Source organism: Pseudochaenichthys georgianus, chromosome 14 (assembly GCF_902827115.2).
Source record: "Pseudochaenichthys georgianus chromosome 14, fPseGeo1.2, whole genome shotgun sequence".
NCBI lineage: Eukaryota > Metazoa > Chordata > Actinopteri > Perciformes > Channichthyidae > Pseudochaenichthys > Pseudochaenichthys georgianus.
Window position 1 is genome coordinate 19359520 of NC_047516.1, and position 18163 is coordinate 19377682.

The 18163-nt window shown below is 39.8% G+C and overlaps 1 protein-coding gene and 12 non-coding genes across 13 annotated transcripts in view; 12 read left to right on the plus strand and 1 right to left on the minus strand.

Moving 5' to 3' along the window:
- The window catches only part of cfap54 (cilia and flagella associated protein 54), a 78546-nt gene that overhangs the window by 47538 nt on the left and 12845 nt on the right, over window positions 1-18163 (minus strand). Inside the window, exons 28-54 of the mRNA XM_034098946.1 lie at window positions 17945-18050; window positions 17583-17672; window positions 17212-17338; window positions 16217-16319; window positions 15884-15975; window positions 15599-15796; window positions 15308-15480; window positions 15070-15224; window positions 14774-14980; window positions 13894-14093; window positions 12872-13007; window positions 12499-12622; window positions 11687-11848; window positions 11393-11596; window positions 10959-11046; window positions 10674-10844; window positions 10503-10572; window positions 9453-9638; window positions 9282-9368; window positions 9057-9176; window positions 8811-8858; window positions 8134-8275; window positions 7877-7968; window positions 7582-7736; window positions 7218-7341; window positions 6733-6892; window positions 6207-6364 (exon numbers count right to left, since the gene is read on the minus strand). Of these exons, the coding sequence (XP_033954837.1) occupies window positions 6207-6364; window positions 6733-6892; window positions 7218-7341; window positions 7582-7736; window positions 7877-7968; window positions 8134-8275; window positions 8811-8858; window positions 9057-9176; window positions 9282-9368; window positions 9453-9638; window positions 10503-10572; window positions 10674-10844; window positions 10959-11046; window positions 11393-11596; window positions 11687-11848; window positions 12499-12622; window positions 12872-13007; window positions 13894-14093; window positions 14774-14980; window positions 15070-15224; window positions 15308-15480; window positions 15599-15796; window positions 15884-15975; window positions 16217-16319; window positions 17212-17338; window positions 17583-17672; window positions 17945-18050 (3678 nt within the window). The remainder of the gene's footprint in view (window positions 1-6206; window positions 6365-6732; window positions 6893-7217; window positions 7342-7581; window positions 7737-7876; window positions 7969-8133; window positions 8276-8810; window positions 8859-9056; window positions 9177-9281; window positions 9369-9452; window positions 9639-10502; window positions 10573-10673; window positions 10845-10958; window positions 11047-11392; window positions 11597-11686; window positions 11849-12498; window positions 12623-12871; window positions 13008-13893; window positions 14094-14773; window positions 14981-15069; window positions 15225-15307; window positions 15481-15598; window positions 15797-15883; window positions 15976-16216; window positions 16320-17211; window positions 17339-17582; window positions 17673-17944; window positions 18051-18163) is intronic.
- trnar-acg (transfer RNA arginine (anticodon ACG)) lies at window positions 325-397 on the plus strand. The gene has a single exon. It is a non-coding gene; the product is annotated as a tRNA-Arg (tRNA).
- trnac-gca (transfer RNA cysteine (anticodon GCA)) lies at window positions 750-821 on the plus strand. The gene has a single exon. It is a non-coding gene; the product is annotated as a tRNA-Cys (tRNA).
- trnar-acg (transfer RNA arginine (anticodon ACG)) lies at window positions 1148-1220 on the plus strand. The gene has a single exon. It is a non-coding gene; the product is annotated as a tRNA-Arg (tRNA).
- On the plus strand, window positions 1743-1815 carry trnar-acg (transfer RNA arginine (anticodon ACG)). The gene has a single exon. It is a non-coding gene; the product is annotated as a tRNA-Arg (tRNA).
- Window positions 2168-2239, plus strand: trnac-gca (transfer RNA cysteine (anticodon GCA)). Its single transcript has one exon. It is a non-coding gene; the product is annotated as a tRNA-Cys (tRNA).
- On the plus strand, window positions 2566-2638 carry trnar-acg (transfer RNA arginine (anticodon ACG)). Its single transcript has one exon. It is a non-coding gene; the product is annotated as a tRNA-Arg (tRNA).
- On the plus strand, window positions 3162-3234 carry trnar-acg (transfer RNA arginine (anticodon ACG)). Its single transcript has one exon. It is a non-coding gene; the product is annotated as a tRNA-Arg (tRNA).
- Window positions 3587-3658, plus strand: trnac-gca (transfer RNA cysteine (anticodon GCA)). Its single transcript has one exon. It is a non-coding gene; the product is annotated as a tRNA-Cys (tRNA).
- On the plus strand, window positions 3985-4057 carry trnar-acg (transfer RNA arginine (anticodon ACG)). The gene has a single exon. It is a non-coding gene; the product is annotated as a tRNA-Arg (tRNA).
- On the plus strand, window positions 4581-4653 carry trnar-acg (transfer RNA arginine (anticodon ACG)). The gene has a single exon. It is a non-coding gene; the product is annotated as a tRNA-Arg (tRNA).
- trnar-acg (transfer RNA arginine (anticodon ACG)) lies at window positions 5404-5476 on the plus strand. The gene has a single exon. It is a non-coding gene; the product is annotated as a tRNA-Arg (tRNA).
- On the plus strand, window positions 5890-5961 carry trnac-gca (transfer RNA cysteine (anticodon GCA)). The gene has a single exon. It is a non-coding gene; the product is annotated as a tRNA-Cys (tRNA).

An 18163-nucleotide genomic window follows, 5' to 3' on the forward strand; every position in this document is an offset into this window, starting at 1 on the left:
ATAATTTGAACCTGTGTTTAATGTTATATGTATACAAGCAATGATGTGTTGATCAATTACAAAGCACTCAATGAACAGAGGGACCCTTATCATATAGTTAACCGTACTGTCTGTGTTGCCGCAACAACTCTATTTCGATGCCAGCTTTAATGTTGTTGCTTAAAATCGCTCTATCTTCACTTCTTTTTTTAATGTGTGAGTAGATAACAATGTAGATGAAATGAGCGGAAATATGATATGCAGTCTTCCACCAATCTATCACAACACAGAATTCAGAAAAGTATGTGACCATACTGTTGTCGCAGATACCAGAGGGAAATCACAGGGCTAGTGGCGCAACGGATAACGCGTCTGACTACGGATCAGAAGATTCTAAGTTCAAATCCTGGCTAGCTCGGATGTTTTAGCAAGGAAATCACTTCAACAATACGTCTCTCCAACATCGTCATGATTAGTCACCAACTGCATGAATAAATCTAGACTCTATAATGTCAAGCATTCACAGCTTTCTTGGAGTCTTGTAGGAATTGTTAGTGTTACTTGCTGATCTTCTGTAGTTCAAAAACGAAATTGGGCCCTGAAGGACAAAGTAAGTATTTGTTGTCACAATATTCAAAATCCCAACTCTGCTATAAGATCAATGAAGTGCGCGGTGAATCAAGTGACGGTTAGGATAGTGGTTAATAAAAAATATTGTCCTACAATAGTTTCACAGATACTGAATGTGCAACTGAAAACTATTTTATACAGGGGGTATAGCTCAGTGGTAGAGCATTTGACTGCAGATCAAGAGGTCCCTAGTTCAAATCTGGGTGCCCCCTACATAGTTTTTACCCGTGTGTAATGTTATATGTATACAAGCAATGATGTGCTGATCAATTACAAAGCACTCAATGAACAAATGGGCCGTTATCATATAGTTAACCGTACTGTCTGTGTTGCCGCAACAACCCTATTTCGATGCCAGCTTTAATGTTGTTGCTTAAAATCGCTCTATCTTCACTTCTTTTTTTAATGTGTGAGTAGATAACAATGTAGATGAAATGAGCGGAAATATAATATGTAGTCTTCCACCAATCAATCACAACACAAAACTCAGAAAAACATCTAGCCATACCATTGACACAGATGGCACATGGAATGCACAGGGCTAGTGGCGCAACGGATAACGCGTCTGACTACGGATCAGAACATTCTAGGTTCAAATCCTGGCTAGCTCGGATCCCTTTAGACAAGAAATCACTTCAACAGTACATCTCTCCAATTTATAAATGAATAGTCATTGAACATCTGGTACTATGGGATAATGGGCTTTCAACCAACTGCATAAATAACCCTGCCTGAACTCTATAATGTCAAGCATTCCTAGCATTCATGGAAGCTCGTAGGGCTTTTTAGAATTACTTGCTAATCATCTGTTTTTTCAAAAACAAAATTCGGCCCTGAATGACAAAATCCTTTAAAGTATGTTGTCACACAATATCAAAGTTCCAACTCTGCGATAAGAATGAAGCGCTTGTGGCCGTTTCAGTATAGTGGGTAGTACTCAGCGTTGTGGCCACACAGATAAACATGTTTTCCCCTGCAGTAATGTCCCAGAGACTCTATAATCAACTGATAAGAAAACAATGTAGATTAAATGAGAGGAAATATAATATCCAGTCTTCCACCAATATATCACAACACAGAACTCAGAAAACATCTTGCCATACTGTTGACGCAGATACTAGCAGTAAATTACAGGGCTAGTGGCGCAACGGATAACGCGTCTGACTACGGATCAGAAGATTCTAGGTTCAAATCCTGGCTAGCTCGGATGTTTTAGCAAGGAAATCACTTCAACAATACGTCTCTCCAACATCGTCATGATTAGTCACCAACTGCATGAATAAATCTAGACTCTATAATGTCAAGCATTCACAGCTTTCTTGGAGTCTTGTAGGAATTGTTAGTGTTACTTGCTGATCTTCTGTAGTTCAAAAACAAAATTGGGCCCTGAAGGACAAAGTAAGTATTTGTTGTCACAATATTCAAAATCCCAACTCTGCTATAAGATCAATGAAGTGCGCGGTGAATCAAGTGACGGTTAGGATAGTGGTTAATAAAAAATATTGTCCTACAATAGTTTCACAGATACTGAATGTGCAACTGAAAACTATTTAATACAGGGGGTATAGCTCAGTGGTAGAGCATTTGACTGCAGATGAAGAGGTCCCCTGTTCAAATCTGGGTGCCCCCTACATAGTTTTTACCCGTGTGTAATGTTATATGCATACAAGCAATGATGTGCTGATCAATTACAAATCACTCAATGAACAAATGGGCCGTTATCATATAGTTAACCGTACTGTCTGTGTTGCCGCAACAACCCTATTTCGATGCCAGCTTTAATGTTGTTGCTTAAAATCGCTCTATCTTCACTTCTTTTTTTAATGTGTGAGTAGATAACAATGTAGATGAAATGAGCGGAAATATAATATGTAGTCTTCCACCAATCAATCACAACACAAAACTCAGAAAAACATCTAGCCATACCATTGACACAGATGGCACACGGAATGCACAGGGCTAGTGGCGCAACGGATAACGCGTCTGACTACGGATCAGAACATTCTAGGTTCAAATCCTGGCTAGCTCGGATCCCTTTAGACAAGAAATCACTTCAACAGTATATCTCTCCAATTTATAAATGAATAGTCATTGAACATCTGGTACTATGGGATAATGGGCTTTCAACCAACTGCATAAATAACCCTGCCTGAACCCTATAATGTCAAGCATTCCTAGCATTCATGGAAGCTCGTAGGGCTTTTTAGAATTACTTGCTAATCATCTGTTTTTTCAAAAACAAAATTCGGCCCTGAATGACAAAATCCTTTAAAGTATGTTGTCACACAATATCAAAGTTCCAACTCTGTGATAAGAATGAAGCGCTTGTGGCCGTTTCAGTATAGTGGGTAGTACTCAGCGTTGTGGCCACACAGATAAACATGTTTTCCCCTGCAGTAATGTCCCAGAGACTCTATAATCAACTGATAAGAAAACAATGTAGATTAAATGAGAGGAAATATAATATCCAGTCTTCCACCAATATATCACAACACAGAACTCAGAAAAACATCTTGCCATACTGTTGACGCAGATACTAGCGGTAAATTACAGGGCTAGTGGCGCAACGGATAACGCGTCTGACTACGGATCAGAAGATTCTAGGTTCAAATCCTGGCTAGCTCGGATGTTTTAGCAAGGAAATCACTTCAACAATACGTCTCTCCAACATCGTCATGATTAGTCACCAACTGCATGAATAAATCTAGACTCTATAATGTCAAGCATTCACAGCTTTCTTGGAGTCTTGTAGGAATTGTTAGTGTTACTTGCTGATCTTCTGTAGTTCAAAAACAAAATTGGGCCCTGAAGGACAAAGTAAGTATTTGTTGTCACAATATTCAAAATCCCAACTCTGCTATAAGATCAATGAAGTGCGCGGTGAATCAAGTGACGGTTAGGATAGTGGTTAATAAAAAATATTGTCCTACAATAGTTTCACAGATACTGAATGTGCAACTGAAAACTATTCAATGCAGGGGGTATAGCTCAGTGGTAGAGCATTTGACTGCAGATCAAGAGGTCCCTAGTTCAAATCTGGGTGCCCCCTACATAGTTTGTACCCGCGTGTAATGTTATATGTATACAAGCAATGATGTGCTGATCAATTACAAAGCACTCAATGAACAGAGGGACCGTTATCATATAGTTAACCGTACTGTCTGTGTTGCCGCAACAACTCTATTTCGATGCCAGCTTTAATGTTGTTGCTTAAAATCGCTCTATCTTCACTTCTTTTTTTAATGTGTGAGTAGATAACAATGTAGATGAAATGAGCGGAAATATAATATTAAGTCTTCCACCAATCTATCACAACACAAAACTCAGAAAAACATCTAGCCATACCATTGACACAGACGGCACAGGGACTTCACAGGGCTAGTGGCAAAACGGATAACGCGTCTGACTACGGATCAGAAGATTCTAGGTTCAAATCCTGGCTAGCTCGGATCCCTTTAGACAAGAAATCACTTCAACAGTACATCTCTCCAATTTATAAATGAATAGTCATTGAACATCTGGTACTATGGGTTAATGGGCTTTCAACCAACTGCATAAATAACCCTGCCTGAACCCTATAATGTCAAGCAATCCCAGCATTCATGGAAGCTCGTAGGGCTTTTTAGAATTACTTGCTAATCATCTGTTTTTTCAAAAACAAAATTCGGACCTGAATGACAAAATCCTTTAAAGTATGTTGTCACACAATATCAAAGTTCCAACTCTGCGATAAGAATGAAGCGCTTGTGGCCGTTTCAGTATAGTAGGTAGTACTCAGCGTTGTGGCCACACAGATAAACATGTTTTCCCCTGCAGTAATGTCCCAGAGACTCTATAATCAACTGATAAGAAAACAATGTAGATTAAATGAGAGGAAATATAATATCCAGTCTTCCACCAATATATCACAACACAGAACTCAGAAAAACATCTTGCCATACTGTTGACGCAGATACTAGCGGTAAATTACAGGGCTAGTGGCGCAACGGATAACGCGTCTGACTACGGATCAGAAGATTCTAGGTTCAAATCCTGGCTAGCTCGGATGTTTTAGCAAGGAAATCACTTCAACAATACGTCTCTCCAACATCGTCATGATTGGTCACCAACTGCATTAATAAATCTAGACTCTATAATGTCAAGCATTCACAGCTTTCTTGGAGTCTTGTAGGAATTGTTAGTGTTACTTGCTGATCTTCTGTAGTTCAAAAACAAAATTGGGCCCTGAAGGACAAAGTAAGTATTTGTTGTCACAATATTCAAAATCCCAACTCTGCTATAAGATCAATGAAGTGCGCGGTGAATCAAGTGGCCGTTTAGTATAGTGGTTAATAAAAAATATTGTCCTACAATAGTTTCACAGATACTGAATGTGCAACTGAAAACTATTTAATACAGGGGGTATAGCTCAGTGGTAGAGCATTTGACTGCAGATGAAGAGGTCCCCTGTTCACATCTGGGTGCCCCTACATAGTTTTTACCCGTGTGTAATGTTATATGCATACAAGCAATGATGTGCTGATCAATTACAAATCACTCAATGAACAAATGGGCCGTTATCATATAGTTAACCGTACTGTCTGTGTTGCCGCAACAACCCTATTTCGATGCCAGCTTTAATGTTGTTGCTTAAAATCGCTCTATCTTCACTTCTTTTTTTAATGTGTGAGTAGATAACAATGTAGATGAAATGAGCGGAAATATAATATGTAGTCTTCCACCAATCAATCACAACACAAAACTCAGAAAAACATCTAGCCATACCATTGACACAGATGGCACATGGAATTCACAGGGCTAGTGGCGCAACGGGTAACGCGTCTGACTACGGATCAGAACATTCTAGGTTCAAATCCTGGCTAGCTCGGATCCCTTTAGACAAGAAATCACTTCAACAGTACATCTCTCCAATTTATAAATGAATAGTCATTGAACATCTGGTACTATGGGATAATGGGCTTTCAACCAACTGCATAAATAACCCTGCCTGAACCCTATAATGTCAAGCATTCCTAGCATTCATGGAAGCTCGTAGGGCTTTTTAGAATTACTTGCTAATCATCTGTTTTTTCAAAAACAAAATTCGGCCCTGAATGACAAAATCCTTTAAAGTATGTTGTCACACAATATCAAAGTTCCAACTCTGCGATAAGAATGAAGCGCTTGTGGCCGTTTCAGTATAGTGGTTAGTACTCAGCGTTGTGGCCACACAGATAAACATGTTTTCCCCTGCAGTAATGTCCCAGAGACTCTATAATCAACTGATAGCATGATACCAGAGGGGGTATAGCTCAGTGGTAGAGCATTTGACTGCAGATCAAGAGGTCCCCAGTTCAAATCTGGGTGCCCCCTATTTAACTTTACTTGTTTTCAAATGATGTGTTATGTTTTCAGGTCAGGCTATGAGATCCAATAACAAAGATGTCAAGTGGCTTTTATTGTAGTGTCTTTAGTACTTGGAACCCCTGTTCAAATCCAGATCACAGCAGCAGTTATAGGTGTTTAACCCACTTGTTACATTACATGCTTCATAATTTTATATTTTTCTCTTTTTTTTTTTGAAAATAGAAAATGCCAAAAAGTGTGTGTGTTTGTACCTGCAACATAGCCATGCTGTCATCGGTCTTGCCTCTCTTTGCGTTCAGTTCTGCACCTTCCACCATCAAAAGGGCTTGAATATCAATGTTTCCCCACAGTGCACATTCATCAAGACCCTCCTGTAACAGCCGAGACGCCTCCTCATTGATGTTTTTACCTTGAAAAAAACAATACCGACAACATGTTAATATGCATAACCACACAGATTCCTCTTACTAACTCCAGCTATTGAAGTACAGTTTTATACACATAAGTTACCCAAATTGAAGTAGTTGATAATACTATGCATTTCAATTTTTGAATGGTCAAATCTTCATATACCAATACCCTACCAAAAGTGAAACTGTTAGAAGTGAGGTAAAAATGTCCCCCAATGATTTTTTTTATCCAGTTTTCATACAAGTACTATATTACATAAAAGGGAAGATCACTTTTCAGTTTGACATAAGTCATCTATGCCATGTTAACCCAAGCCTGCAATACACGACTCATCAAAAGAAAGTACAGAGCAACACATGAACAGACCTGGCAACGGGGCAGCAGTGCCAGGGATGTGTGACGTGAGGCTGCGGACCAGAGCCAGGCGGCAGCGCAGCCACAGAGGGGGTCCAACTCTCTCACTGGCCCCCACTGCTGTAGGGGAGTCTGCATGCTGTGTGTGTGAAACACTGCAATCCTGAGTAACCTGAAGACGGACATATATTACACACATACAGTATGAGCACATATACAGACACCAAGTAAAATCAATCACCATTGAAGTGAGCCAGTTTGGCTGTGTGCATACTTTACATGCAAATAAGGAAACATTACATTATCACTTTGTAGCTGCTAACAAATTCTAGAGGTAGCATTCATTCACATTCATGGTGTTCATGGTTTCATTGCTTCTTTTGGTTGTAATGTTGTCATTCTTTGTAATGTTTACGGGACGCACCTATATAAGGATTTCATATGTTGCGTTTTGTGAAATGATTTGATTCTGCAACTCATTTTTATAAAGACAATACCCGTTCACTCCCAGTCCTGGTGTGCAGTCTGTCAGATGCAGGTTTCTGAGAGCCAGGTTCGATTCCTTTCAGGATTACAGGAGACGTCAGCAGCAGCATAAAGGAGGAAATTGCCACCTCAGAACTGGAAGAGTACATTCAAATGGTGAGGATAGTCAGGAAATACTGCTCCTTTGTTGTGGCTTCCACTTACTTTAGTTTTACCTACTTTTACTTCTGAAGCAGATTCTTTAATACATTTTACAAGGCTAGTTGAGCAACGGATGATGCGTCTGACTACGGACCAGAAGATTCTAGATTCAAATCTTCCTTAAGCCAGGAAATACACACATAAGCATGTGAGCACACACAACACACAACATACCTATCTGCAGCATTGCCTTGCTGCAGGTACAGGCTGGCCTTCAGAAGTTTGGACTCTATCGTCAGCTCCAGGATCTCCATTTCGCTACAGGACAGAGAGCTCAGTTGCTGTGAGATGGAGTGCAACCAGGAAGATGCTACTTCTAGCAAAAGGAACTACAACAGAGAAGAATACAAATATGAGTGAGTTCACACAAAAAAGCTAAAAAAAATAGCTCCATATTTAGGGTAAGGTGCCAAGAATAAAACAACTCAAAGTTGAAATAACATTAGGTGACAAAAACCTGAAATCTTACCTTCATCGTTTCTGGAGTTAGCTTTTCCTTTTTGGAATGAAAGGTCAACACTTTTGGCTCTTCTGTCTTCAGACTGGAGTCCTCAGTGTCCACTGTGGGATATAACAAAAAGTGATTCTGAAGTGAATTACCTACCCCACCTTTAAGTTGAAATGAAACTAACTGATTTCAATGCAATCCAGTGTGACATTTGACATGATACCAATAATAATTTCAAAATAGATAACAGACAGGAGAAAGTAGCCGTGCTCGCAGACCTGGAGCAGGAGGACAATGCAAGGTGTCACTGAGTGCCAGGACTAGTTGAGTGCGAGCAAGTTTGAATCTGAGGCACAATGTGGATCCATACAGCGTGCTGATCTCTGGAGTAAATTCACAGTTTATGAATTCCTCCAAAGCCTAACCCAAAAACAAAAAGCAAACAAATTTGGTAATTTCTTGAATATATTTTTGAGAAAGGAACAGAGTGACAGATAACAGGTTGATATACATATGCTTACAACTGCTAGAAGGGTATGTAACATTGTATGTGTCTATACGAGTGTGTGGCGCAGTGGATAGAGCCTTGGAGTTGGGATCAGGGGGTCACAGGTTCCCACTGCAGTCAACATGTCGTTGTGTCCCTGGGCAAGACACTTCACCCCAAATTGCTCCTGTGGGGATTGCCCACAGTATTGCGTATGTAAGTCGCTTTGGATAAAAGCGTCTAACAAGTGACATGTAATGTGTTTGGCTTATTTGGACCGCTGTTTTCTAATATGTCAGGAAGACCAAAGGTTGCGATGTTATATTATATAAAGAGAGGAATTTGCACCTGGACCATGCAAACTGTGACAATGGTTATTCATTTAAATCATGATTTATGATACCATTCTTCCACCCTTAAGTAAGTCTTATTTTAAATTCTAAATACTTCCAAAAACGTAAAAAGTACCTCAGAATTGTCCAGGAGAGACTTGTTGCTGTAGAATGTCTTCACAAGCTGCAAAATGAGCACAATTTCAAATTTCTATAAAACAACGGCACATATAAAATACATAACGATGCTTACAATAATTAGACATATTTTTGGAAGATTGGAACATTGTAAGTAAAAGTATACATAACATATGATACAGAGATGCTACACTAACAAAAATAAAACAGAGAAAAGGCACAGAGGCAGAGTGTATGTTTTCACTTGGAGATTGTCTTTGGTTATAAAGTGTACATGAGGCAGAAGGATCCCGGTGCCTTGTGTGATCTGAGCTGCCTCCTTTACAGCTTCAGTGAACAGACACAGTTGAGTTAGGGCACGCATCTGCAGAAACACAAACCCAGACTGAGAACTCTATCACAACCATTACAAGAATACATTATAAATAAACATCAATATGTAAGTAGAGAGGACAACAATAATGCTGACCTTTAGTATTTTGCCCTCAATAGTGCGCTGGACATCTCTGCACACAGACCCAACAAAATGAAGGTAAAGGGCTAGTATGGGCAGAAGCTGAAATTATAAACCAAATTGAAGTCACTGTTTTGAGAACAGCAGTTCTAAATGAGGATAGACAGTCAGTGTTTGTTTGTGTACCGTGATGTAGTGGCCTGTGATGTAGAGCCAATGGCAGAGGAAGTTGAGGCTGGTTACAGTGGAGCCGAGGGGAACCCTGTGAGGCTCAGAGAAAAGGTCCGCTCCAGGGAGCAGTTCCTCTCCGATGCTGTGAAAGGCGTACTGGAGGTCGGCCTGGGGCTGAGCCAGGGAGCAACACAGCACACACTAGGGAGGTAGGTCACACATGTACACACATCCTTTACTCAAGTACAAGTACAGATACTCGTGTTTAAAAATACTCTACTAAAGTAGAAGTACTGACTAAACTTCTTTACTCAGGTAGAAGTATTGGCTTCGAAATGTACTTAAGTAAAAAGTATCCATAACTACCAGCTGTTTTAAAGTACCTGACCTCACTTTATATTAATAGAACATTAAGGATCTTCTATTCGAATATTTCTAAGAATGTCCACTTTTTAGAATTTTTCTTAGAATTTCAACTTTTTCGACTTTCTCTCAGAATTTTTAAAAAGTCCAATTTTTCAATTTTTTTGTCAGAATTTTTACCTTTTTCAATTTTTCTTAGAATTTTTACCTTTTTTGAATATTTCTTAGAATTTTGACTTTTTTCGAATTTTTCTTAGAAATTTGACTTTTTCAATTTTTTATCAGAATTTCCACTTTTTCGAATTTTTCTTAGAATTTCAACTTTTTCTCAGAATTTTTAAAAAGTCCAATTTTTAAATTTTTTGTCAGAATTTCAAACTTTTTTAATTTTTCTTAGAATTTTGACGTTTTTCGAATATTTCTTAGAATTTTGACTTTTTTCGAATTTTTCTTAGAATTTCAACTTTTTCAGGATTTAAAAAAAGTCGACTTTTTAGAGAGATAATCAACCTTAGAAATAAGATACAACTTTATTTATCCCTAATTCCTGTGCCAGGGTTACAAAAGTTTCACAACAACAATTATTATAATAACAAAAATAATACAAATGTACAGTTATAGAGCAAATTAAACAAGAAACAAAGATGGACAAATAATGACTGTAAGAAACTGAACAGAGAGTACATCCTCTGGAATTATTACCTTAAAGAGGTGTGCAGACATGAGACAGCAATTCGTACGCTGGCTGATATCAGTAGCACTTAAGATGTACCTGTAGATTAAAACACATCGCTCAGAAGATGGAATATGTTACAGATATATTCTTGCAACACACAAACACATTTAACCAATGATGACACTTATGAGACATACTGTGCAATCTTAGCAGTTAGCACAGCAGCCTGTAGACATCCCCAAATGCCAGCCTGGTTCAGGGTTTGCTGCAGGGAGCCACCCTGAACTGACACGCCATCCCATTTCTCTACAGCACCAGAGCTCTGTAAGGCACAGTCTACAGCTTTAATCCAGTATGCGTGTGCTGCCCTGGAGATAAAACACAGGCAGGGGGGAAATTATCACGAGAATGAAAGGACTATCATGAAACGTACGTACTTTGGTAAAAGCATACAATACACAACCCAGCTGACAGATTGTTACCGTGTGTTTCCATTGTAGAACTGTAGGTTTCCCATGTCATGCAGCACCAGAACTCTGAGGGATTCATGATTGTTGGCCTGGAGATACTCTGGAGAGAAGTTGGATCGAGATGGGGATGAAGGTTAGACTTTTAGGACCCTGACACACTGAAAAAATTAAACATTGACTTTAATTAAATGTATTGTATCAACAGGTTCCACATAATTGTATTAGGTTAGTTTAAAGCAATTATATTAAGTTGAACCTAATACATTTAATTAAAGTCAATGCTTTCGTTCTTTTAGTGCATACTTCATATAGATAATACACAATATAATGATGTCATGCACTCTGCTATTACTCTATTTAAGACATCTAACTCACTATCACTATCCACCTTGTCAATACATGCCCTCTGTCTTGTAAGGTTTGCTTTATTTATTTTGCGCTCTTACTAATGGAGGCGGAGTATGCAGCACAGACTGTGGGCATGTGGTCAGGGCTGATGGGGAGGCTGTAGAGAGCATTTGGGGAACTGTAGTCCTCCTCGGTCAGGTCGCAAGGTTGTATGTCTGGAGACGGCTTAGGAATGAAATCAACCAGGCTTGTAGAATGGCTGAGAGTTCTGCTCTGACACTGCTGCAACTGTGCCGTAAAGCCTGGAGAGACACGAACAAAACAGTGAGGGGTTTCAAACAGTTGTTGCGTGACTATGTATTGTATGTCCAATCATTCAGCAATTAACTCACAGGGCTTTGTGTATGCAAGGAGCTGCAGCAGTAAGGAGCGACTATGCTGGAAGACCTGAAGACAGTGTGGTCTTTTCTCGAGGGCTTGACGGAAACAGCTCAGTGTGTCCTCTACATCCAGAGGGACGCACACAAGGGACATGGAGTGCTGTATCTCTGCACCTTAGACACAGAACGTATATGCATTCATCATTTCCTGCTCTGTGTAAAATGTTGGTAATTTTAAATCACTCAAATGTCAAGGTTTATTAATACAATTTCAATTGTTGAAATGTTGACTTTAATTAAATGAAGTATGTCATCAAATTTCAAATAACTATATAAGTTAAGTTGAAAGCAATAATATTAAAGGTAGGGTAGGTAAGAATGGAGAAACCAGCTCGAGTGCGCAAGAATTTGAAAGTACGCAGCCGAAAAAAATCTGCCCCTTCCTTACAGAGCCCCTCCTCCAACACACACAAACGTGCACATGACCAATGAGGGCACGAGATACGTTTGTGCACGAGATGGAAGGCTGACAGGAAGGTAGGCCATCCAGTTATTTATTTTTATTTTTTGCTTTTTACAGCACCACGGCTTCCACAGATGACATTTTTTATGTATTTATTGTCAAAGCATTAAATATATTCATTGCTATCGGGATGTTAAGAGCATTCCATGGAATATAATAAAAAGTGTTTCTGAAGTGAATGACCTACCCCACCTTTAAGTTGAACCTAATATTTGAACAGGCAATATTATAACATACTACAAACAATTGTTTATATTGTTAAAGTATCTTGACATGACCTAACATGAGGCTGGCTTTAAACCTTTAAGGTCGGCTGTGTCTTGAGGACTTGAGTTAGTGAGGTTTTTTTGCATTGGTGTTTGCTGAGCAGGGTGAGGGCTCCACCCTATGAGCAGCTGGGAGTCTGCGTAGCTTCTGTATGTTACCTGAAATATAGAAAAGTTAGCAACACAAATACATATGTACAGTAGACACACAAGTGTGTGAAATGATGTGAAAACACATGATGTGAAAATGTTTCTAGTGGTGCTGAATGATAACGGTATCATTAGATTTCACGTATAGCAAACAAAAAAAGGAAATGCTATAAAATAATTAGGGGATTAACATTATTATGCAAGGGAATACAAAAGCCTGCAATGTTGGAACATATGTATGTGTGTGGGCTGGGCTACCTCCTTGCCAGTGGCCTTCTGGGTCTTGACATGGTGTGGTTGAGGGACTGCGGGTCCTTTTAAGGAACTTATCCTTTCCAGTAGCTTTCTCTGAGCAAGGACTATTAGAGGAGTTACGATCAAGGCATAACGTTCCCTGGGAAAGACAGATTTACAGAAATATAGCCGTCTTTAAGAAAAAAATACGTTTTTGTGTGAAAATCCTCAAATTGCCTAATGATAATAACCTTTCGCTATATTTTACTATTTACCCCTCTGTTGATTTTACTATAGAGTGGCGAAGTCCCTCCCTTTCCGGGGGACCTCCATGGGACCTTATTTCGGAAAAAGTATGTATTGAAGTCAATGGCGAGAGAAAGATTATCTTTCGATTCTGTTTGAATTGTGCCATGAATTACCCATATGATGTTTGTCAATTTAAAAGACAATTTTGCAGATCAAAAAAATACAAATGTGTCATCAAACTGTGAAGTAATACTTTTTTTGTGTGAAACCGCTCAATGAATTACATCTCCCGTCTCGCACCACACAACGAGATGGCCATCACGTTGGCACATTTCACTTCTTTCTTTCAGAATGAGGCGAAAAGTATTAAAAGAGGTGAAAATCACTACAAGTCTGGGCATGTTGAGAGCTGTACATACACAAAAGGGGGGGTTAGTCGGTTCCATAAGAGCCAGCATGCGGGACCGGGATTCTGGGATTTGTAGTCTTTCTAGTTGCATATTTTTCTAGTCTTATATTTCAACAGTTTTACGACAAACTGTGACTTTTTTTACATGGAAATGATTTGACAAACATCATATGTGTAATTCATGGCACAATTCAAATGGGATCGAAAGATACGTTTTCTCTCCCCATTGATTTCAATACATAATTTTTCCGAAATGAGGTCCCATGGGTCGGAAGTAGATGGGCGGGACTTCGCCTCTATACAAAATACTTATTGAATCTTAGCTTCACTTTTAGATTCATCACTGTAATATGGACTTTTCTTTGGAGGAAAGAATTGTCTTACTCACCGCGTGTAATTGTTAAAAACTAAGGCAAAGTGGGCCAGGCTTTCCCATTGGCCACTGTCATGGAGACGCTCCAGAGTGTGCAGCACCAGGGTGCGAACCCAACGCAGGTCCGCCTGAGTTCTGTTATCCAGCGGGGCTGAGAAGTGGAGACTGGACTCCAGTTCATCCTCAGTCAAGTCCCTGTCATACGCACTCCACAGCTAGTAGGGATGAAGATCAAGATGAAAGACGTGTTCACTTTGTAGCTGTTTTTGTGCTTTTGCTCAGATAAGAAGATGCACACTGTAGTGATAATAGGGACCATCAGTACCATATTTCCAACATGTTCCTAAACATTACATTCAAAGATGTTTTTTTTTATATACAAAGCCATGTTAGGGAAACTTCCATCTTATATCTGCTCCCTGATCTCTCGGAGAATTGTAAGTGGCTACTGCCTGAGATCGAATGCAGTGGTTTTATTAAATGTGCCAACTGCTAGGACTGTCTTAGGGAAGACAGCTTTTAGATGCGCAGCTCCTCTGTCTTGGAATAGTCTGCAAATTAAATGGAAACTGAACAATCTGGTGCCACTAAATGTTTTTAAAGCTCGGTTGGATGCTAGTCAATCGGAAGCTATTGGTACCTGTTTATGTGGATAATTATGTAAATGATGCTGTATGATGTCCTTTTGTTGTTCTGTTTATGTTTTTATGTTTCATGTGGAACTACTTGAGCAGGTCTCCCTTGAAAAAGAGATCAATGATCTCAATGGGATTTATCTGTATAAATAAAGGTTTGAAATCAAATGAAATGAAAAAGAAATTCCAAGCCCAAAATTCCAAGCCTTGTTCCATGCCCATAAATGAACATGGGATATATAGCTGTTTGTAACCCTTACCCCAAGTCTATTCAGCATGTCCATGATAAGGTCAGTAGCCAGCAGCAGCAGTGGGGTGAAGGTGGTGTTCAGCTGGTCCTGGAGGGGGGAAGGTAGGTCAAGCTGAGCAGCACTATGCACTAGGAAAGTGATACGGCAGCTTTGATCCCACAGAGTCTGACACACACACTGCAGAGTAGTCCAGTGGCTGCCACGATGGGCCAACACCTGGAAATATTAAAGATAGACACATTAAACATAATACCTGGATTATATACATGTGTTTGAGAGAATTTCCATGTATGTATGTGCAGTACCATGGCCCTTCGTAGATGTAAAGCAGCTTTGTTAAGTGAATCCAGCACCAAGGCAGCGGTGCGTCTCTGTGTCTCCATCAGCTTTTCCACAGTTTGAGAGGAGTCCTCTCCCTCCTTACAACTCTCCTCTGAAACAGAGTCAGCACCTCTGACTGCTAGAGAGAAAACATTAGGATACGTGCTGAAACACAAACCAGTTGATAGCTTTCCTTCTTATTTTTCAAAGAGTGTTACTCACCCTCCTTTTTATTTCTCTCTTTGTGTGCAGCCACATATTCCTTGTGAGAGGAGTGAGAGGATTCTCTCTCTTTGAGACTCTCATGATGAGAAGACTGTTGTCGCTGCGAGTTTCTCCACACCAGGAAACCAGAGTAAGCGAGAGAGAAACACAAGGGATCAAACTGCCCGTAGCTGGAACAAGAGGCATGCAGAACATAATCTTAACGGGATTAAAGGCAATTAGGTTTGCAAACATTAAACATGGCAATAGGATAGAAAAGGTTATGTAGCTGAAATCAGGTGAGTGGACCTGTTCTGCAGGGCTCCTCCATGCAGCGTGTCCAGGCCCTGGTAAAGCAGAGCTAAATGTGCCTGAGCCATGATGTGGTTGAGGTGAGACTTCCACACTCTCTCCTCACAGCACATGTTCCTCAGCTGAAACTGCTTCTTCTGGCGTTGCACTGCAGACGACATCATGGCTAGCAGGTTCTCCACAGCCTGCATATCCCTACAAACACATGGATAGACTTCCAATTCAAGCGGTTATGTGAAACCATACCTGTTATAAAATCAAACAAACACAGGCAGATGTTACCTGTTAGTTTTCACTCTCTGAAGCATGCTCTGTGGCATTGTCTGCTTCAGTTTCTTCCGTGCATCATTGTGTGAAGGTGTGTTCTTGTTCTGCTACAGCAATTGGGGTTAAGGTTAAGATACATACATTTAAGACTAAGATTTTTGAATTATGGCACAAAACGTTCTGCAGTCGTGCCAACTATTTTCCAATGAAAGTAGCTCTATTTAAATCCGAAAGTCACTTGGAATATAACGTGGCATTAGTCTTTTTATTGCAAAGATGTTCAGAATATTGTATGTCCTTGTGTATCTACTTGTGTGTGTTGGATATTTGTGTGCACATCATTTTCACCTGTGATGGTTCATTTGCTTTCGGAACCTGAGCACTATTTCCTCTTCGGCTCGGACTGTTTCCCTCCAAACATTTTGAGGACAGTCCCATCACCCCCTCACGCCTGACAAAGAGAGAAACAATCATTAGGCTTTAACAGAAAAGGAAAAAACAGCTACCAGTAAAATAGTGCAGGGTGGTCCATACAGAAATTGACAGAAATGCATTGTTTGGTGTTTTTAATATAACCGTGTTAATTTGGTTATGAAATGAAACGATGATAATGAATTTAGGGATGCTCCGACCGGCAGTTTTGGGGCCGATCGCCGATTGCCGGAATCAGTATCGGCCGATCGCCGATCCGATCGAGTGGGCGGGGCCTATGGGGATCTTACATTTAAAGCAGTGTTTCTCAAACGTTTTCATACCAAGGACCACTTAACCAATAAAGAAACACTCGCGGACCACCTAACTCAACAAATATTCAAAATCACATCGTTTTTCTAGAACAGATTACAAATCGCCTGAAAATGGTACAAACAAGTGGCAACATGTGTGATGAAGGTGTTGCGCTGGGCTATATCATGCAATCAAGCTTGCTCCATTGCAGAGATATTCCTGCAAGAGTGCGGAAAACTTAAATGTATTTATTTATTTCAAATGTGAAATGTTACCAATATACTCACGGTCCACTAGGGGGCGCTCACGGACCACCAGTGGTCCGCGGACCACACCTTGAGAAACACTGATTTAAAGTGATGTTTAAAACTCAGTTAATGGGGCTCATTCACTGGCGCTTCCACAAACAACAACCAACATAATTATTACATTCAAATGAAGTACATTATTCAAGTTTACATTAACTTTGGATAATAACACGGGAGAAATGAGCGGAAGCGCTCTCTTTTCCTCTCTCCCTCTCCTGACAGCCGATCGATCGGAGCATCCCTAAATGAACTTAAAGCTAAAATCTTTACCCTTTTGTCACAACAGAGAGGTAAATCGTAAAAGCACACCTGTTAAGAAATTGAAACATGGTTTGACCCCACTTCAGAACAAGGTCTGGTTGGCCTTCTTCCATGGTCCTCTGGAGAAGAAGTGCCGCAAACTCAATAAAATACACCTTGCGTCTGAGCTTCATCACTATAGACACACACACACACACACACACACACACACACACACACACACACACACACACACACACACACACACACACACACACACACACACACACACACACACACACACACACACACACACACACACACACACACACACACACACACACACACACACACACACACACACACACACACACACACACACACGTCAATGAACAAGACTAAATATTCATTACAAAATGATCTGAGTATGTGCAACTTACCGTCCAGATAAGCTTCCTTTAAGGGGCTGTTAGAGATCAGATCATACAATATGGTGGGATCCTCACAGCCAGTCAGTGGGCGTGCAATGTCTGCAGAAAATGTACAATGTATAGCTTAAGAAAAACTGTAATATCTTCTATTATGCTTCACACAGTAATGTAATTGGTAGCAGAACTATTAGAAAATGGACAAATTGCCAACGTTAGCTTTTTTAAATAGGGTTAGAAAACGTCTATTTTCCTAACTGTATCAAAGCTGTTATTACTTATTGAATAGCAGGCCCTGGCAACATACCACATTTTTTTCACAATACACGCTTTTTAAAAAAAATGAATGATATTTGTATCTGTGTGTGTGTTACCATTGTGTTCTGTGAGAGCTGCTTCAGATGGGCATTCTTTCTTGTTTTTCTGATACAGAGCCTTCAGTTGAATACCTATCTTCATTTCAGCATGATCTGCCTTTTTCTACACACACAAACCACTTCATTTATGAAAAGGTATAACCGTTTATCAGCAAAAAAAAATATTTTTTTAAGAATATGTACATATATAGGGTAATCATTTTAAGTATTTGAATG